The 22611-nt window shown below is 37.2% G+C and overlaps 1 protein-coding gene across 2 annotated transcripts in view; it reads right to left on the minus strand.

Annotated features, from left to right (window-relative positions):
• The window catches only part of NBN (nibrin), a 61972-nt gene extending 42551 nt beyond the window's left edge, over nt 1-19421 (minus strand). For both annotated transcript variants that reach the window (XM_031935876.1, XM_023222841.1), the window contains exons 1-8: nt 19370-19421; nt 18980-19188; nt 17163-17296; nt 15831-15979; nt 15187-15346; nt 12670-12773; nt 5498-5615; nt 4678-4871 (exon numbers count right to left, since the gene is read on the minus strand). In XM_031935876.1, the coding sequence (XP_031791736.1) occupies nt 4678-4871; nt 5498-5615; nt 12670-12773; nt 15187-15346; nt 15831-15979; nt 17163-17296; nt 18980-19016 (896 nt within the window). In that variant the 5' untranslated portion in view covers nt 19017-19188; nt 19370-19421. The remainder of the gene's footprint in view (nt 1-4677; nt 4872-5497; nt 5616-12669; nt 12774-15186; nt 15347-15830; nt 15980-17162; nt 17297-18979; nt 19189-19369) is intronic.
• Nucleotides 19422-22611: the final 3190 nt, after the last annotated feature.

Below are 22611 nucleotides of genomic sequence, written 5' to 3' on the forward strand. Positions count from 1 at the left end.
CTCCAGGCCTCAAGTGATCCGCCTTTCTCAGCCTCCCAAAGTGCTGGGGTTACAGGCGTGAACCACCTTGCTCGGTCAAGATATTTTATATGGTTAGTTTGTAAGGTCTTTTTCAAATGCTTAATGTGTCTTTTTGTGTGTATTGAGCTTACTTAAATAGGATTCAGTTACATGTGCAATTAAAGTATCAGACTAAAAAAATAAAATTTTAAAAAGCTTTATAATTGAGTGATCACATATACCTACCTATAATTCAGGTAATTCAAAACTGGTATTTTATTACTCTACTAACTTTTGCAACTATAAATTATACTATGTGAATTAGTTATAAAGAATGGTTACGTAAAATAGAAACGTTTTAATACGTATTTAATAATGCTCTACAGAAATTACATCACCCTTAATGGAGAAACACTGGAAGCATTTATTTTAAAGTCAACAGTGAGATAAATGTGGACATTATCACCACTTCTAGTCAACACTGCTCTGGAGGCCCCAGTTGGTATGAAACAAAGAGACAGAAAAAAGAGGTATCAGAGAAATAAGGATTAGAAAGAAGGATGTAAACATTCCTTACAGATGATATGATTTACAGAAAAGACTACAGATAAATTATTAGGAAAAAAGAGGAATCTGGCAAGACGGCTGGATATAAGATGAATATCTGAATGTCAGCTGAATTTCTTTACAGCAGTAGTGAACTAGAAAAAGTAAACTGACAATATCATTCACTTATAATATCAGAGAATATGTACTAGCTAGGAATAAATACAGTAAGATATTCAAGATCTCTATACACAAAGTATAAAATTCTATTAAGAGATTTCAAGAAAACTTAAATAAATGGAGATACCACATTCAAGGATAAAAATAATTAAAATTTATATAAATTGTTAATTCTCAAGTTTACTTGTAGATTCAGTGCATTTCCTAATCAAAATCCAAACAAAATTTAGCAAAAGATGATTCTAAATGTAAATGAAAAAATAAAGGGCCAGGAATAGCCAGGATGCTTCCGAAGAAGAGCAAAAAAAGACTTGTTCTACCAGCTAGGAGGACTTCATGAAGTTGTACTAATTAAGACAATGTGGTATTGGTACAAAGAAAGGCAGACTGATGAATGAAAAAGAATAAAGTCAAAAACACAGAAGTGCATGTACGTAACTTTGGTATAAAACAGAATTCCAGATAAGTTAAAAACAAATGTCAAAAACAAAAGATGGTATCAAAATACTAGTAAAAAACATAGGTGAGTATCTTTAAAGCACTGATTAACACAGAAAAGATTTTTACTATATAGCAGGTCCTCAAATAACAGCATTTCATTCAGTGTCATTTCATTATAACATCGGCAAGAAAAAAACTGATTCCTAACCAGGGCCGCTGTGTGTGTGGAGTCTGCACTCTCCCCCAGTGTCTGTGTGGGTTTTCTGTGTGTACTCTGCTTTACTACCACATTCCAAAGATGTGCACATTAGGTGAACTGGTGTGTCCAAATTGTCCCAGTCTGAGTGACTGTGGGTGGGTGTGTCAGTGTGCTCTGCAATGGAATAGTGTCCTATCCAAGGTTGGTTCCCACCTTGCACCCTGAGCTGCTGACTAGGCTCTGGCCATCCACAACTGTTAACTGGATTCCGGAGGACAGTCATTTCACACAGGAGAAAACTGGGCTAGGGGTAACCGTGTAAGTTATTTTCAAAGATCTGGCTGGTGTTTTAGATGATAGATTTTTTTCAGACACTTGCTATCTGAAAAATAACTAATTAAATAATTGGTGAACAAAATAAATGTGTATTATGCACAGATCAATGATGAGCATGTGTCACAGACCAAGGATTATGATTCATCCAATTCTGTGAAAGGCTGGGGAACAGGTCAGGAAAGAAGGAAAAGCAGGAGGAGATAATAAAGAGAAAATAATTAAATTAATAACAGGAAGAGTTACCAAAGTTTGAGCTGAGATACCAGAAAAAGGCCTCAGCAAGAACAAAAATCAGGGTTGTATTGTTCCCCTGGACTTCTAATCTTCTCCAGAAGACACTTAATCTTCACCACAGATTTCCTATACTTACTTCTGACATCTAGAGTCATGGCAATCACCGATCACAATGTTGCCCTGTTGAAGTTCGGTCAATAGCTGGCTTTACTGGCCACTCTGCTTCATATAATTGTTCCTTCATTGGCTTGAACTAAGTTAACAGGTATTATTTTAAGTGACAGTCTTTCTCAAAGTATAATACTGCACTCCCTCCAAATAACGTATTGTGGCGAGGTGCGGTGGCTCACACCTATAATCCCAGCACTTTGGGAGACTGAGGCAGGCAGATCACTTGAACTCAGGAGTTCGAGACCAGCCTGGGTAACGTGGCAAAACCCACTCTCATAATAAAGAAATTAGCAGCAGCGTGGTGGCGTCCACATGTAGTCCCAGCTACTTAGAAGGCTGAGGCAGGAGAATTGCTTGAGCCTGAGAGGCGGAGGCTGCAGTGAGTCAAGATCATACCATTGCACTCCATCCTGGGGCAAGGGAGTGAAACCCTGTCTCAACCCCCACCCCCACCAAAAACCCAAAAAACTATATCATAACAGGAGCCAAGTGTCACCTCATGATCAAGCCACCAGCGTCTGAGCTACCTGGTATTCCATCTACTTTTTTTTTTAACCTCAGGGTGTCAATATATGCTGAAAGTAAAGAGCCTGGCCTCCAGAATCCAACTGCCTGGGCTCACATCCTGGCGACCGTGCTCATTGCCTCTGCTATATGCAAACCCCCTTCTGCCTCACTTCCCTCATCTGCACAGTGAGGACCACAACAGTAAATAATATATAGGTTGAGGATTAAATGTTTATACATACATAAATTCTTAGGCCAGGACCTGCTATGTAGGATAATTTTTTCATTATTATTATTATGTATTACTGCTGTTGCTCTGCCTGGCACATGCTTTCTCTGGCTCTTTGAAAAACTGGTCAGATGTAAGACATTGTCTAAAAGAGGCCTTCTCTGTTTAGAGTAAGCTTCTTCCCCACTGCCAGGTTACTGCTTCCTTTATATACATGTGTAATGATTTGTTTACTTGTCTTTCTGTGTCTCTCCCTCTAGACAGTAAGCTCCAGTGATGGCAGGGACCATGACTATCTTGTTTTTCATTATATTTCCAGTGCCCAAAACACAATAGAACTACAGTAAATTTGTGTTGTAGTAGTAAGATAGTATTTTTGTTATACAGTACATCTTCTTTTTTACAGTAGTTAATACATTTCAATTAAGTAAAATATTTATAGGATAGATGACTAAAACTTTACTTTTTATTTCAGCAAGCCTGTAAGAGAAAAATAGAAAATCCTCATGGCCAGAAGGATTCCTGGGACAGGAAAAATGAATCTTTTGTAGGAAGTTGGCTGTGGACTTTTCAGGCATATAAACACTTTAGGACTCACCTACTTTTTGCTACATGAAGAGCAATTTAGTCAGAAGACTGCCAAGCCTGGTATTTCTATAATACGTACTGGCTTCAACAATGCTAAGACTATTAATGCAAATTAAGGTCTAAGGAAAATCCTTCAGTTAGCTCTTTTACAGTCTCCCTCCACACTACAAACATCATTTCAACCAATCTGTCTTTTTTTCTGCTTTCCCATAATAGCCTATATAAGGATAGAAATGTTTGTATGTCTTTCTAATGGGTAATAACCATCAAAAGGCAACTACATTTCAACTCCAGGCAACTGCAGAAAACCTTTCACCTTTGAGTTTTAACTTTCTTAAATGCAACATATTCTGTAAAAAAAGTTAATACTTTGTTAATTTACAGAGGTAAATTCTACAAATTCTATTAAAGTAACAAAAGAGCATAAAATATTTTTGAGTAAAACTGTCATGAATAAAGATATTCTATATCTAATATACCAAGTCACAATTAATTTTCAAGTATACTACACTATAAAACCTTTCATTAATTCTTGTATCAGCCGGGTGCAGTAGCTCACGCCTGTAATCCTAGCACTTTGGGAGGCCGAGGTGGGTGGATCATCTGAGGACAGGAGTTTGAGACCAGTCTGGCCAACATGTTGAAACCCCGTCTCTACTAAAAATACAAAAATTAGCTGGGTGTGGTGGTGCACACCTGTAGTCCTGCTACTAGGGTGGCTGAGGCAGAGGATCGTTTGAACCCAGAAGGCGGAGGTTGCAGTGAGCCAAGATTGTGCCACTGCACTCCAGCCTGGGCAACCGACTAAGACCCTGTATCAAAAAAATAAAAAATAGGCCAGGTGTGGTAGCTCATACCACTAATCTCAGCACTTTGGGAGGCCGAGGCAGGTGGATCACCTGAGGTCAGGAGTTCAAGACCAGCCTGGCCAACATAGCGAAACCCTGTCTTTACCAAAAGTACAAAAATTAGCTGTGCATGGTGGCGGGCACCTGTAATCCCAGCTACTCAGGAGACTGAGGTAGGAGAATCACTTGAACCCAGGAGGCAGAAGTTTCAGTGAGACAAGATGGCGCCGCTGTACTCCAACCTGGGTGAGAAGATCAAGACTCCGTCTCAAAATAAATAAACAATAAAAAAAAAATTCTTGTATCTACTTTTACGTTGTTAGGTGAAAAGCAACAAAAAAGGTTAAACATAAAATCTCCTACTTGCAGTTTTCTACTAATCAAGAATAATTCTATACCTTTGGAGCATATCCATTATTGACTGAATCCATTTCTTCTGAGAGTCAGGAATTAAGGTCTGTGAGTTTGTTATTCCTGTATCAACAACACACGTTTCCGGAGCCAAAAAGAAATTATGTTCTTCTTCATTTTCTTCTGTTATCAACCTAGCTTCCCCACCTCCAAAGACAACTGCAGAACTCAATTTCTTATGCTAAAAATGGAAGGAAACATTTTAAAAAGTAAAATGCAATAATGTCTTGAACACATTCTTATAAGAATTTAATTTGGGAAACACAAAAGTACAATTCAAGAAGACTTGGTGCTACTTCTTGAGTAGGTAATTTCAGCTCCCACTCTGAGAAAGTCCCTAGTTCAACAGGTCTCTGCAGCCCTGGAACTGTTACACTCTCTGTGGTTCCTCATCACACTTCCTAACAGCACTGTAACTGTGGGCTTATCTGCATTTCTCCACTACAACATAAACTCTAGGAAACCCCATTCTGGCACACAGAACATATTCAACAGATTGAACTTCTTTAGTTAGCTTACTACCTAAAGAGGTTTAGCTTACTAACTAAAGAAGTTAAAACTAAGTTTCCTGTCCTCCTCACTTGTGTATTTATGAATAGGCCAGTTATCACAGATTTTAAGAAACCCTGTAATCACAGCCATGATCACTGACTGGGCAGGTCTGGTGCCTGGGCAGTTTTTTATTCTACTTCACAGTTTCACACAAAATCCCAAAATGAAATACATTAACAGCTATTGATAAGAGTTAATAATGTATTCTAGTTTGCAAAGTATTCTTCAGGAAAATTTAGCCTATAACATAATTACCTGTTTGGCACTCAAAAATATAAATGTTTTCCCTTTGAAGATTTGTTTTCTTTCCTGTCGTCCTGATAGATCAACATTTTTACTTCCAATAGACGGTTCATCAAGAGGTGGGTAAAAACTGTAAAAATAATTAAAGTATATTCTAATTACATACTACTATGCTTGCTATTAAATTTGTAAATGGAGTGATTATTTGACACTCAAAAGGCATAATTTCCATAATACCATTATAGCAATTTTTTTTTTCTAAGTAAGAATTTTATCTGGGACAAAATGACAAAAAGCATCTAATTGCCTTTTCTAGAAATATGGTGGCAAGTGACACAAAGAGCTAGAATTGATCATTAACACCTCAAAATAAATAATCCAAGGTAGACAATCATAACAATATGAACATTAAACACACATGACTCAAACAAGGTAACTGAATTACAAAAGGCTGAGAGAAACATCCATAAAGATCAAATTCTATTAGCATCTTGTGTTTGCTTAGGAGCCAATATCTATTAAAACGCTCATGTTTCAATTCTATTAACACAATCTATTATGAGTGTTTTGTTAGAGATCTCTTTGGAGAAGTTCAGGAAATTTTTAAACTTACATTATTTACTCAGTTTAAATAAAATTTACAAAATAAGACTAAAGAATATAACACTTTAGCTCTTTAATTTAATGCTATAAGAACATCTTAATCATCCATGAAAATAAAGGAAAATAAGAAAATGGAGAAATATCAACAGATAATTCTTAAGCCTCTCATCAGTCTAGAGTTTCAACTTCCTGCCCAGGCACCAGACCTGCCCAGTCAGTGATCATGGCTGTGATTACAGGGTTTCTTAAAATCTGTGATAACTGGCCTATTCATAAATACACAAGTGAGGAGGACAGGAAACTTAGTTTTAACTTCTTTAGTTAGTAAGCTAAACCTCTTTAGGTAGTTCAGATCTTTTGCTACAGGTGTTCATAACTGACCAGCATTTCAACTTCTCTCTCTTCCTTTTAGTAAAAATTACTAATCCATGATGATGATGATAAGGGGACAATATAGGGAGGGAGAAATTCACAACCTGGACAATCAATCACAAATCAAGAGTTAACTATCTGCAGAGATCAACATCCAACGTGGTAAAAACACTGCAGTCATTAAGAGTCACCATCCAGCATTTTAGAACTAATTACCTTACATCTTTCCCCTGGACTTCTCCTTGGAAACATACATGTTTCATAAAGTAAAGCTGAGTTATGATTGAACAGTTATATTACTTTAAAATTTTTTTGATAACTGATGCATGTATTTTAATTTCACTACAATGGATGCTATAAGTCTATTTTTAAGTAATGATTTCCGGAAGCTGCAATCTCAAATGAGTTATCTGCAGGCAAGAGCAGACTCACTTGGCAGGACAGAATGCAGGACACTGTGTTAGTTCTGGTTTTTCTAAATAACCAACTTTAAAATTCTATTTATTTTACTTTTAAAATATACAGAGAACAGTGGAAACTATTTTAACTGTTAACAAAAACTAAATCTACAATAAGAGTACTGGAAAGTTAGTAGACATTTGGACACATAAAAAGGATCAATTTTAGTATCTCTTTGAATCCTTTTTATCCCTTATCTCTTAATAAATATTCCCCCATAACTTACACTTCTTTTTTAGTGTAAAAGCTAACTAACACTTTACTTACATACAAATAACTAGTTTACCAGTTAGTCCACACAATAATGTAACAACACTAGGACAGATTACAGAGCCAGTTACAGACAAAAACAGTAAGTAAATACTTAACACATATGACTGTGTGTTACAGTCATATATGACTACAACACTATGACTGAGTAGATATGAGATTCTTCCTGCTTTCCCAAAACACTAAAGTTGAATGATTTTTAAATTATCTACCGCTTTATATTATTCACACTATCATTCTTAATTATGCCATAGATAATAGTTTACAGTAGCCAGGGAGCAGCTAACTGTAGCTTAGTTCAATGAAGTCTGAGCCAGGTTCCTAAACATACATGTATGGTAGCCTGTTAGGCCTCTCTAACAACTCTACCAGAGTTCTAACTTCATTAGTGTGATTCTTTAACAGCTGACTCCTCCACTAAGTGCCATGAGGGCAGAAACTGTAACTTTTTTTGGCCAATCATTATATCCTCAAGTCTATCTTGCCTGCTTCACAGCAGGCGTTCAATACATATTTAGAAATAAACTGACATTACAAAATATAAATAAAAATTCAATCTAATAATTTAAAAGTGAATAAAAAGTATAAACATTCTTCAATTCCCTCAAGTACAGATTTGGGTATTAAAATTCTAGAATTTGCACAACGTATTTTGGTTTTGTTTTGAGAACACTGATAAATTTGAGCCCCAATACTTGGTAACATCAATCTTGAACAAAAAAAATACAAAACTGTATTACCTAGAAGCTAACCAAATGCTGGCTATGACTCCAACACGGGTTATTCTTAGTAATACATATATTTGATATATGATACATTCATACATAATTAATACAGTGATTAAAAAACACTATGTTCTAGAACTTCAAATACCTACATAAGCCTTCTTTACCAGTATAATGATGAGAACGAGAAAGAAGAGACTAGTGATGAATATGAAGAGATTAAAAAATTATTATTTCTGAAGCATTACATTCTAGAAGTTTTAGAGCATTTCTGACACTCTAGTAATTTAATAAACTAGTACAAAAACTGGAAAACAGGAAAGTAACCTGTCAGAGACCTAGGTTAGAAGCATATTGACTGAATATAATGATACTACAAACATAAAGTGATCTCCAATTTCTATCATTAAAAAATTAAAATGTCTTGGGTTCATTTATACAGAAACTTCAAGAGCTACAAATAATTATGTTTTATTACATAGTAATTGGTACATATTATGAATCATACATTCTATAAAATGATGTTAATCTAGAAATGTTGCTTTTTCCCATTCACATTTTCTACTTAAATTCATTACATGATCTTCAATACATTTCATCTAACCTACAGTATATCATCTTCACTTCTGTACCAAGATTTTGCAAATATAGAATTTTTCTGAATCTATGTATAATTCTGGCTCTAGAAACTGTATCCCAAGCCATACATATTTATTTGTCCAATATCTGGACAGCTGCTTATTTCATTAGTCCTGCAGGCATACATTCATAATTTCTAGAACCATTTACTATATGGCTTTATTTATTTATTTTTTTTTGGTGATCTGGAAAAGGCTAGACTAGAGTGACATCCACAATTTGCAAATGTGAGGTTCTATCTCCTGAAAAAAATTACGAATACTAGCTAAATATCTTGCCTTCGATTTAAATTAACTATGTAAGGCGGCCTCTATAAGCTTCCTAAACTGTCAAACTTTCATTTACTGAGATTATTTCAGGCCAATGTGTCTTTTGGGTCTGAGATTTGATTACCAGCTGATAAGCCAACCTGTTCCTGTTTCATGGATGCTGGCAGAAGACAAACACTCCTGAGTCACAGCAAAGCAAGCAGCATGAGCCCCAGTATGTTTGCTGCAGGTCTCCTCTCTGACCAGGTCCCATAGGTAAGACGTAGGGGGTACATACAGTGGTGTGTGTTACAGGAGAGAGGAATACTGAACTTGGGAAACCACCAGTATTACAACAGGCCATAAGCAAGCCTACATTTTGTCACAGGAAGGAAACATTACTTCATCCCTCGAGGTTTCTCACTGCAAACATACCCTCGAGAAATGGTCTGCATAAAGGAGAGTCAAGGCCTTGCATTCTTGGCCTATTCAGCAAATTGTTTATGAATGCAAGGGACCCATGGAGGACTCCATCCCTCAAGAGTATCTCCCTAAAACAATACTTGTTGTTTGAAATAATTAATACACCATCCTACAACATGACTTTGTAAAAACTCAAATAAAAGCCAACTAACTCCCCCTCCTTTCTAGGGGATAATCTCCTTACATTTAGACATATAAATCTCCTCTATTAGAGCACAAATTATCGAAATTAAACACTCCTTTCAAATGTATTCTTCTAAAAATGACTTCATCTACTTTGATGACAGTCAAGGAAAATGAGATATTGCAAATCATTTTATGTACATGAAGTTATAACTGTCATATCCTGTTTCTTGATAACAGTGCAAAGATGTAGACATAGCTGTACTAAATAAGACTGTACATTTTATTGGAAAAAAAATATTATAGTATGCCTAATTTAAATCCAGGACTAGCAGTCATACTTTTTTGGAACATTAGAGGTACTTACATAATCAACAGAGTTACCACAATTTATTTCACATCCCTTTCATAACCCATTCCTTCTACTAGTTAATATTTATAAACTGAATCTTTTTTCTGTTAATTGAGTACTCAGACAAATGAGCTTTCAACAAGCACATCAAAATGGATCCAGATAGGTACAGGACTCTAGTAAGGCAAATAACTACATACATTTAAAAATTTTATTATCAATTGCCATCATCAAACATGGGCTAATAGAATAAATAACCTGTTCTAGTTAACACCGAATTAGGAGTTATTCAACAATCTTATGGTAGGGATGTCGCATAGTCGTCATGTACATTGATACAATCAAAAACTGAATCTAGAAAAAAATTATGTTGAACTTGATCAAAAACAACCCTAGGTTAAACACAACTGACAATCTGAACAAAAAGAGGAATCAACGACTAATTCTAAAAACTCCAAGACCACAAAATATATCACTAGTAGTGAAAACTTATCAGACTCCTCTACCCTCAAGTATAATCTAGAATTAAGAATAGTTCATTATCTGTAGCCAGAGTCATTATTTACAAGATTTTATGTACTTCCTCAGTGAGACTTATCAAGAGGCTTCAGGGAAAAATGTGATTCTGTTAAAATACTATGCAAGTTTGTAGTTATGTCGGTGAAGTTTCTTGAGGAAAGACCAGTGTTTTCATCTTCTTTTTTTTTTTTTTTTTTGAGACAGAGTTTCACTCTGTCGCCCGGGCTGGAGTACAGTGGTGGGGTTTTGGCTCGCTGCAACCTCCACTTCTTGGATTCAGGGGATTCTTATGCCTCAGTCTTCCAAGTAGCTGGGATTACAGGCACCTGCCACCACACCAGGCTAATTTTGTATTTTTAGTAGAGACAGGGTATCTCCATGTTGGTCATGCTGGTCTCGAACTCCTGACCCCAAGTGATCCGCCTATCTTGGCCTCCCAAAGTGCTAGGATTACAGGTGTGAGCCACCAGGCCTGGCCTGCTTTCATATTTGCAGGAGTTCAGTCAGGGTGGTGGGAAAAAATGTAGAGGGATGCAAACCTTGGAAGGCCAGAAGGTTTTACATTTGAAGGCAGCCAAATTCTCTTATACAATGCCTGAAAGCTTAGGTTAGATAACAAGGGATGTGAAGAAACTGATCTAGGTTAAGTTACTTAGCTCAGAACCTGGCCTTTTATCATGCATAGGGCTGCTGTCTCCGGAGGGGAACCATGTTAATTATCCACAAGTGTGTAGACTCAAAGCCTCTGTCATTAAATCTATACTGAATAAATGATCACAGCACCAGCTAGTTGGGCTGTGGCTGCTAACTCTACAGCACCCTCCTCAGTGTCTGTGGGTGGCTCAGCCCCCTAGCTCGCTCTTTCACTGGATACCTGTGTTTGAGTGCATTTGTTCATCTGTCGCTGGGTCAGGGACTGTGGGTCAGACCTGGCACATATTCAGGGGTCTTGGACTCAAAAAATGTTAAGAATCCTCTATTTTAAAATCTGAGTATCTTTTTCCAGAGTCCAAATATATTGCATTATCTGCCAACTGGAGTATAAAATACCAAAAAACTTCCCAGATAAAAATTATAAACAAAGAGAAAAACCTGATTTTTGGTTACTTTTAACAGCTGTTATCAGGTATAAACAGTCCCTAAAAAACTAACATTAAGCAAAATAGCTTATAACAGCTCAAAACAGATTAAAATTAGTAGTAAAATTTCTAACTGGCATAACATTTTAATTTTTTTTTTTTAATTTTAAGTTCTGGGATACATGTACAGAACGTGCAGATTTGTTACACAGGTATACATATGCCATGGTGGTTTGCTGCACCTATCAACCTGTCATCTAGGTTTTAAGTCCTGCATGCATTAGGTATTTGTCCTAATGCTCTCCCTCCCCTTGTCCCCCACCCCCTGACAGGCCCCGGTGTATGATGTTTCCCTCCCTGTGGCCATGTGTTCTCACTGTTCAACTCCCACTTATGAGTGAGAACATATGGTGTTTGGTTTTCTATTCCTGTGTTAGTTTGCTGAGAATGATGGTTTCCAGCTTCGTCCATGTCCCTGCAAATGATATGAACTCATTCTTTCTTATGGCTGCATAGTATTCCCTGGTGTTTATGTGCATGGGTATGGACATATACCCAGTCTATCATTGATGGGTATTTGGGTTGGTTCCAAGTCTTTGCTATCGTAAATAGTGCTGCAATAAACATATGTGTGCATTTGTCTTTATAGCAGAATGATTTTTAATACTTTGGGTACATGCCCAGTAAAGGGATTGCTGGGTCAATTGGTATTTCTGGTTCTAGATCCTTAAGGAATCACCACACTGTCTTCCACAATGGTTGAACTAACTTACACTCCCACCAACAGTGTAAAAGCGTTCTTCTTTCTCCACAGCCTCACCAGCATCTGTTGTTTCCTGACTTTTTAACTCGGCTAGGTAGGTATTAGTCTCAATTTTGAAATGAGTAACTAGAGCTCAGAAAAACTGAGCTACATTCCCAAAGCTATGGTGCTGTTAATATTCTGGACTATGTGGCTCCCAAAGAGGGCTGCTGCACCACACAATTCCAGAGCTAACTGTGGTGTGATGCCCGGACCTGAGAGATGTGCTCTTCTGACCATACCTCAGTGCCATTTACTGTCTTTCCATTTTTTTCTTTAAATATTAGCATATATTTAACATTTGTTTCAGAGATACAGAATAACCAACAAAGAAATCTGGGAAACTCTTTCTTTACATACTAACAAAAAACCTTCCATTAATAATACTGAACTATAACAGCAACTATTACATTCTGAAACAAGCATTAAAGAGGGAATCAACCTAAATAAAAATCAATGCTATCATATATTATAAGTGACATCTTGTTATATTTAAAACACATAATATACCTTTCAATTTGTGGAGGCTGCTTCTTGGACTGAACTGCTTTCAGAAATTCAGTAAAATATTCTGGCTTTACAATTGGACGTCCACAAATGAGTGCACATATAGTCTAAAATGAAGAAAACATGTGAATATATATATTCATATGCTAGCATTTTTTTAAAGAAAAGTTTTAAGTTATAAACTACAAAGAGGCTGTTTACATTCATAAAAAATAATGTTTTCCCTTTCATCTCTCTAAATTTATAAAGAAGCCACAATCTATAAAATAGAAGTCAGTCTTTGGTCACTGCATCATTTTAGAACATAAATCGCAATATAATCACTCAATTATAAGAAGTCACCATTTATAATACTAATTTTTAAAACTGCTTTTTTGGAAGGGGTGCAACAATATAAAATGAAAGTCAATTTTAAAATGCATTCCACTTTCAAAGACATTAAAGTGTTAAAAATTATTTTAGAATTGAGAAAATGTAACATCTGCTGCAGGGATGACAATATTAGGAGATGAACATGAGATATTTTTAGACTAATTGTCTTTCAAAAAAATTGTAACTAGGCAGTAAAGCCTTTTTGAGAAAGTAAATAAATAAATCACTTTTGGTAAAAGCACAAAATAAGTACATATAAAGTGGAAAAAAAGAAACTTAAACTCACATGTGAATTAAGCTATAAGTCTCAAATATGATACATCCAAAAAATATGACAAACATTAGAAAATACTACAGTGGGTAATGAAAATAAGATTCAGAATAATATAAATATGCTTTTTTATTTTTGAGACAGGGTCTCGCTATGTTGTCCAGGCTGGAGTGCAGTGGCGCGATCCAGGTTCACTGCAGCCTCAACCTCCTGGGCTCAAGCAATCCTCCTGCCTCAGCCTCCTGAGCAGCTGGGACTACAGGCACATGCCACCATACCTAGCCAATTTTAAATTTTTTTTGTAGAGATGGAGTCTTACTATGTTGCCCAGGCTGGTCTGAAATTCCTGGGCTCAAGAAATCCGCCCACCTCGGCCTCCCAAAGCGCTGGGATTACAGATGCAAGCCAGAACACCCAGCCATGAATATGCTTTTAATAACACAGGGTATTTTATTGTCTAAATAGGGACAAGCAGATTTAGAGTGTCTCTCAAGTATGGAACCTGAAAGGTATCACCTTCCAAAGTGAAAGAAATAAACTAGCATGAACCAGTAATGTGCAAATCAACACTGTACTGAGTAATCTCTAATACACATAACTTGGGAAATTAATTGGTCCATGCCTCAGTTTACACTTCAGAAAATAAAAGTTGAACTGAAAGGTTTTTTTGTTGTTGTTCTTCTTGTTGTTTTTTTTTAAGTAGCTAATAGTAAGAAAAAATGGTCTTTGACTTCCTTTTTGGCTCTAACATTCAATGACTTAAAAAATAAAAGCTAACTGTACTTTCAGAAAATTTACCAAAAAAAAAAATAGAACAACAAGGTTTTCTATTTTGGCATATGAATGATCAGGAATTTTTTTTTTAACAAATTAATCTGTAAACCATGTTGGTATGTGTAATAAAGCAATTCACAAGGTGGGCATCGGCATCCCACTCACTGGAAGTGCCAGGTCTGTCACAGACGTAGTAAAATCTCTCAAGACAATCCAACTACCTTTGACCTTATTTCACACCAACCAAGCAAGTGTATGATTACCTACCCTATTTCTTAAGTAGTATCTTAAAGAGGACTGTGCTAGGGCCCACACTTAAATATTCTGGTAAAGGTACATCCCTTCTGAAAACCATAAATGGATACTTTGATTTGTAAATCTACTATTTGTGAGTTTATGTGCATATACTAGTACTCTGGAGGCTAATCACACTGCTGAATTTATAAAATCAGTTTCATAAACTTGCAAAAATAAAAAAACCCTGGATTACAGACAACCCCACCAAAGCACAAGTTGAGTTCCAGCAGAGCAGCAAGCCTTTCTCCATGATAACTCCTTAGCTATAAAATATAATTCTAGTTTAATTATATTAAATACTAAAGGATTTTTAATAAAGGAATCTAAGTACTTATGGTTTTTTACTATAGATATTAATCCAAAAGAATCCCACAAACCTATAGTCAACCTGTTAAAAAGGAGATGAATCACCTGGAGACTGGAGGAAGACAACTTGATAGAAGAGACATGAGATGCTAACTTTGAAAACTGGCAGTTAATCTCTAGTTGCGTTGCTTTAAGACTGAAAACACAAACTATGCACTGTCATAACCTTCTTGGCGGAAGGACAACAGAATCCCTTTTTAAAATGCTAAACAAAATGTGAAATATAATTTTAGTTGCTTTGGCTTGTCTCAGATAATAAACAGGTTATCTGAAAAGCCACTCAAGCCTAAACAGTACACAAAGGGATGGAGTGGGTATATATACATCTACAACTAACAGTTCTGATAGTCTTAAAGTAATTAAAAACAAAATCTGTGTATAGTGGGTAAGCTTAAATTCAAAGAACTTATTTTAACATAAGAACAAGACATTCAACCTACTTTAATGGTAACTTTCACTGATACCATGACAAGGTGAGTGCATTCTTCTGTCCAATTGTTTACAGTAAATCCTCCAAGTTGCAATACAGCTTGATTTAAAGCAGTTTTCCCAGAGACATCTAAACAAGAAGAGCATGCAACCAAAGGCTCATACTCTACTCTGTAAATGAGAATAAGTTAAATAAAGTTATAGTCTCATAGTTGCAGAGATGGCAACTTTTAGTACTTTAAAACTTTAAGCTCACATCATATACTGTTATCGTAACTTTTATTTATTGTTACCCTTTGTAACCTATGAAATTATCGATTCCTCATCATTATTAAGCTTTGTAACCTAGAAAATTATCAATTCCTAAGTCCTGAGTCCAAATGAAGAAAAAACAATGACCAAAAGTTAACATTATACTTTCGCCAATGAGGAATCGAAGAAATGTAGTTTCCCATGAAGTCCCTCAGGGCCCACTCAAACTCCCATCACCATGACGTACAAAATGCACTAACCACCCCTGGCACAGAGTCCAATACCGTGCTAAGTAGGAACTAAATTACACTGTTTTATATTCATTAATCAGAAATATAATTTTCCTTTAGGATTTGGCTGAAATAAAGCTGTCCATTTTAATATCAATTTAAAAATGTCTTACCTGAATTTACTTTCAAACACTCCAAAAGTAATACTATCCCCCGACTTCAAAGTTCGGGAAGAGCCATTCTGCATTTTTTCCTCATTAACAAAGGTACCATACTTAGAATTATCTTTTAATGTCAATACAGGGATTTCATCTGTTTGACTCTGAAAAGTTAGCAAATAATTTAAAGTCTTTTACCACTCAGTACATTCACTTCTCAGAGAAAAAGGTTTCAAAAGAAAAAACAATAGGCAGGTGGCAAACCTCCCAACACAGCAGAAAATTACTGCTTTCGTTGCCTTGAAAGGAAGATCCCTCAACAATTCATATTTCCCCTTAGGGAAGTTTCTTAACCCAGGATTACCCCTCCCAGAACACACATTTTTTTACTCGTGTACGTCAGTGGGGATTTTCCTGACCCCTCACACACATTTGAGAATTTTTTGCTTTGGTGCAGTCTGTTTCATTTAAAACATGACAACTTCATTCTTAGATCTTTTTTTGTTTGTTTTACAGTATCAAAACCACATTGCAAAAATTAGTCCCATGAGAATATGAGGTTATAGGCTAGTGTTTCTGACTTACAGTAACAATTTTACTTTTTCTGCAGAAATTTCATTAATGTTTTTCTATACCTAAAAGAATAGAAACAAAACCTAAATAAAACTAACAAATTCAGATCGCATATATGCAATCTTTGATTAAAATAATGGCTTATCTCTCTTATGCCACCAGCGTTATCATGAGTACAGATATTTATGTATTTATTTTAGCACTTTTATCACCCACGGTTGTGATCAAAACAAACTCAAAGCCATTTAAATGAGCTGTGGGCCTAAGTAAGCATTTCCCTAATAAAACAAATGAATTCCCATTGCAAAAACTTGTGTTACATGAGAAATGCCCGTGTCCACACAGCTACATAACCTCTTTAAGAGCCAGATCCATGAAGAACTGTTCATTGTTCTGTTCTCAGGGTTGGCACAGTTACTGACACATAAAAACACATTACTGCTAACGGCAAAAACAGCAATTACTTTTGCACCAAACTAATAGTAAACAATTAATATTTAGTAAGCAAATAAAAATAAATATGTCCTACTTCCTCTGAGTTTCTAACTAACTAAAACAAAGAGTAAATTACTGAAATAGAAACTTCAAATCTCAAAATAAACAAATACCACTGGTACCACTGCCAAAATATAAGTATTCAATTTTGTTAAAAAAGTCTACACAGCTCTATAAAATGACAAGTCCTGTGATCTCTCTCTCACATACACACCAAGAGAACATTTTGTGATTTCAACCGCCTTACTAGAAACTAGTGAAACAAAATTAGTAACATACCAGGTTGGTTACAGAAAAGTTAGCAGTTAACACAGCATGATTTCGGCTGATTGACTGATCATTTTCAATTAGAATGGCACAGTTTTTCCTTCCAACAACGTACTCAACGCCAGTCAAAAGTCTGTATGGCTCTCCTGAGACAAATATTTTTTAAAAAAAGATAAGTTGATAGACACATACACATGTACACGAACACACACATACATGTAAGTATATATGATATGGGTATGACAAATATTAAATAAAACATCTTTATTTTGTTATTCAAATGTTACTCAACTTTATACATGTCAAACTTGTGTTTTCAGTAAAGCAGTAAAGCCTCACTGAAGGATACCAAAGGTTATCTAACTATGGTGTTTCAGAAGTAACAACAACAAAATTTAAAACACAATAAAAAAGAGAAAAAAAGGTTATCTAGATAGAAGGCTACATCATTTTTCTAAAGGGAAAGCAATGCTGAAAGAAGTCAATGTTCCCTCAAATTAACTTAAAAACTTAATGTATTACCTAGCAACAATCACAATATTATGTTTGGAACTTGATAAACAAAAATATCTGGAAACCATAAAAAAGATACTCAAGCCTGTAATCCCAGCTACTTGGGAGGCTGAAGCAGGACAATCGCTTGAACCCAGGAGATGGAGGTTGCAATGAGCCGACACGGTGCCACTGCACTCCAGCCTCGGTGACAGAGTGAGACTCCGTCTCAAAAAAACAAAACAACAAAACAAAACAAAGATAGTAAAGAAAAATGTGAATAATACTATAAGAGCTTGCCCTACCAGATGGCAAAATATGTCATAAAACTAAAAGCATGGTATTGGACCTGGAGTGAACATCACAGACCAACGCAACAAAGTCCAGACTAAGATGCACGTGTACATTTTTCGCAATTTTGTTTTTATCTTAAAGACAGCATCTCCCATCAGTGGGAAAGGGTTATCAGTTTCTTTTAAAATTGCTGTAAATCATAAGTTGTTGGAGTAACAGTATATATATTGGAGACATGCGGAGTTCCATCTGGGAGCCTGATTTCGTTACCCAAGTGGCAGAGCGATTAGGCCAGATAAAGAGTAAGGAGTCCAGGAGAGCCAGGTCTCCAGCGACGCCTCGACCTGTGAGTCTTCACAGTATAATATTTATTTAGTTTGGCCGTCTCCACACTCTCTTACCCTGCCAGTCCATTTAGTCTCTACATAGATCTTTGCTAATCATCACGTAAACTTCCCGAGGACAAGACCCTTCACACCCACCACATTAATATGTGATTACATTTCACACCGCTGGAAATGAAGGGGAAAAAAATCGACTTTTCCTGTTGTTCTGATGACATTGTGGAAAAGGAGTCTGAAACAAAACTGAAAGTAAGCCTTCTCGTGGTAGTCATTTCCCCAAACTGTCCAGTAGTTCTTCATAAAAGTCATGTGTGGCTCCCGTGTGGTCCGCCCATGCTAACTTCCTGCCGGGGGTTCCCACTAGGCGCCGGCTGCCGCTCACCCGCAGGCCATCCAGCACCGGGCGCTGCAACCTCGCCGCGGTGAGGCTGGGAGGGAGGGGGTGTCGGGAGAGGGGCGCGGAGGACGGCCACCAGGGGGCGCAGCAATCACCCCACCGCCCGCGCTGTATTCCGCCTCACAGCCGCCTCGCCGCCGGGAATACGCGCTTGCCATACAGTGAACTCGCCGCTTCTGCGGCCGCTTCCGCAGCGTCCCCGAGCGGGAACGGACGCGACGCAGGAATCATCACCCGCAGGCCCTCCCCCGAGGCAGTCGCTACCGGGAAAATGGGCCCCGAGGCTTCCCTTCCGCCCTTACCTCCTGCCGGACCCGCGACGGGCAGCAGTTTCCACATGGGTCCGGCTCCTCAGGGCTCAGGCCGACGTGCAACCGCGTAATCGGAGCTGGTAGACGAGCGCGGATACTGCGCCTGCGGTCGCCACGGGCTCCGGGACGTGCGCGCTCCCGGGAGCCACGCAGGCTGCCTTGGATGAGGCGGGAGTGCGACTTGGCCGCTTGGCCGCCACCTGGTGGTTGGTAAAGGAACAGCAAATCGGTATTGAAATGTGCTGCGTTAAAAGGGTAGTTTCTAAGGTGTTGCTGAGTATAAGGTTACTACCTTTCCTGATTATGAACGAAAAGAATTTTAAAAACTAACTCCAAAGCAACATAAGGAACGTCTTTAATTAAATGCATTAAAATACTGACCAGTTATGTAGTTTCGTGCATTTGCAATTTCTTAAATTGCAGGTGTTCTTTTGGATTCTAGGGATGGTGATAATAATGACGAAGATAAGGATTTCACCTGAAAGTAAACTCATTATTTTTACTCTTTTCTAAGTTCAAATCAACTTGTCCTAACATCTTTATTTCGTAATGCCACCGTTTCATCTCATCACATGCTAACTACTGGGCAGTCTCCTGTATTTAATACCCTTCCTTTCCATTTCCACTTGTCTCAAGCTGGTTCAAGCTCTCCTCCTAATTCCAGTAGCTTCCTAACCCATCACCACCCACGTCCCCCATAATGTAGGCTACATCCTGCGCACTACCAAATAAACATCTGAGAGCACACTCCTGATCACATACATTTTGGCTTTCAAAAGCATTCTGTAATAGGGGGGGAAAGTCTCAAAAGGCTCGTTTAGGCCCAGCACCAGTGGCTCACGCCTTTAATCCCAGCAGTCTGGGAGGCCAAGATGGGAGGATCACTTGAGGCCAGGAGTTTAAGATCAGCATGGGCAACTTGGCAAGACCCTGTCTTTATAAACAAATTTAAAATTAGCAGGGCATGGTGGCATGCTCCTGTATTCCCAGCTACTCAGGAGGCTGAGGCAGAAGGATCACTTGAGCCCAGGAGTTCAATGCTGCAGTGAGCCATGATCATGTGCCACTGCACTCCAGCCTGGGCAATATAAGCAAGATCCTGTCACAAAAAAAAAAAAAAAAAAAAAAAAAAAAAAAGCTGGTTTACCAATCTCTGTTATCATCATAGATGCAAAATCCTAAACACTGTGTTAGCAAATTGAATCAAGTAGTATTATAAAAAGAATAATCATAACTAAGAGGGATTATTCCAGAAACAAAAGGATGGGTTAACATTGGGGGAAAAAATAAATGTAATTCATCAGAATAATTTTTAAATAGGAGAAAAATCATGATTATCTTGATAGTTGCAAAGAAATTGATAAAATTCAACACCCATTTATGATTAAAAACCTCTCTGCAAAGTAGGAATAGAGAAAACATCCATGATCTGATAAAGGACATTTACAAAAAAAACTACAGCTTACGTTAGACTTAAGGTAAATTATTTAACATTTCCCCATGACATCAGTAATGAAACAAGGACGTACCTGCTCTTACCACTTATTTTCAACATGGCTTTAGATGCTCTAGCCAATGCAATAAAGGAGAAAAAGTAACAAAAGACATTAAGTTTGGAAAGGAAGAAATAACAGTCATTATTCACAAATTACATGATTGCCTATATTGAAAATCAAAAAGACTGTTGGCAAACTATTTTAATTAATAAATCAACCTAATAAGCTTCTGGATATAATATCTACATACAAAATTTAATTGTATACTTTTATTCCAGAAAATAAATAGAAAATTACATGTATGATTATAATGGCACCAAAATAATCAAGTACTTGGTAATACATCGATCAAAATATGTAATACAAAATATTATTGACTACATAACATTATTGATGGAAAGTTTTTTTTTTTTTTTGAGACGGAGTCTCGCTCTGTCCCCCAGGCTGGAGTGCAGTGGGGCGATCTCGGTTCACTGCAAGCTCCGCCTCCCGGGTTCACGCCATTCTCCTGCCTCAGCTTCCTGAGTAGCTGGGACTACAGGTGCCCGCCACCTCACCCGGCTAGTTTTTTTTTTTTTTTTTTTAGCAGAGACGGGGTTTCACCGTGGTCTCAATCTCTTGACCTTGTGATCCGCCCACCTCGGCCTCCCAAAGTGCTGGGATTACAGGCGTGAGCCACTGCGCCCGGCCAATGGAAAGTTTTAAAAGTCCTAAATAAATGCAAGGATAATGGATCATGTTCACAGATTGTTAAGATGTCATTTCCTCCAAAATTGATCTATAGATTCAATATAACTTCAGTAATGTCTCAAATGCTTTTTTGGAGTAGAAATGGATAAGCAGATTCTAAAATTTATATGTAAATGCAAATGCCTAGAATAGCCAAGGCAATTTTGAAGAACAAAGCTGGAGTATTTGAATTATGAAATAGTGAGATCTATTATAAAATTAAGTTAGTGTCTGCTTGGTACAAGAATAGAAAACAGGCAAATGAGTCAGAATAGAGGGACCTAAGAGAAGTGGACACATAAGGTAATTTGATTTTTCAAAGGTGATTACAAGGCAACAAAGGAAAGTCTCATGTGCCCCCACCCCACCCCACAAATTAATGATCCCGTTTATTAACATGACACAAAAAATGTGTTCACATAACACAAGAAACGAAGACTGATCCCCCTAATTCATTTAGATGAATTAGAATTCATCTAAATTCCAGATGAATCATAATTTAAATATGAAAATAAAACAATAAATATTGGTGGAAGAAAACATGGTTTCAAAGTAGGCAGATCTTTCTTAAGTAGGACACACAAAAGTATGCTCTGCATCATCGAATCCCTAAATTTCACTGATTTAGTGAAGCATCAACATTTTGCAGGAATTTTCTTCCACACTCTGAAGTATACGTATCTCACCAACACCTCCAACCTGTTTGCCAAATCCTTGCTCATCCAATTTGGCGAGCATAATACCATCACTGTAGTAGAACAGTGGGATGTTCTGCAGCATGTCCAGACACTTCAGGTCTCTTGGGACTACATTATGCTAGAGGTTAAGGAGATATAACTTAGCTCTGGGTCAACATTGCAAATGTTTTCTAGTATTTGTTCTAATTAAATATGAGCACTTTTGGATTCTACTTTCTGACAAGGTTGGGGAAACACATGTCATCATATCAAACACCCCAAACCTGTTGCCTAAGGTCATGTTGCTCTGCTCTTGTAAAGATTTCACATCTGGTACGGCAGCTCTAATTGGGGTTATTACTTTGTTGATTGCAGTAGTCAGCTGTTTATTCTCCAGGAACTGTCAGGCTTTTGTAGGTCAAGTATGATGAATTAAATGGAGATATAAAGGGAACCAAAAAGAAAGCACTAATATCTATCATTCCTCTATATTGTTTTTGCTCACTGTCATGGCTGTAGAATTTCAGAGGCTGCTCCCTGTTGGCCTTGCCCACGTTGATAGCTCTTACCCTATAGGCCAAGGAGCTGATGTGAGTATTGTAAGAACTACCAAGTATGTTCATTTTGATTATATATTTGGGAACTAGGGAAATGACTACCACGTAGGTCTGTGTATTCAGTGGACCCACTGTGTGCCAGACCTGGACAAGGACTCCCTTAA

The sequence above is a fragment of the Piliocolobus tephrosceles genome, chromosome 7, assembly GCF_002776525.5.
Source record: "Piliocolobus tephrosceles isolate RC106 chromosome 7, ASM277652v3, whole genome shotgun sequence".
Classification (NCBI taxonomy): Eukaryota; Metazoa; Chordata; class Mammalia; order Primates; family Cercopithecidae; genus Piliocolobus; species Piliocolobus tephrosceles.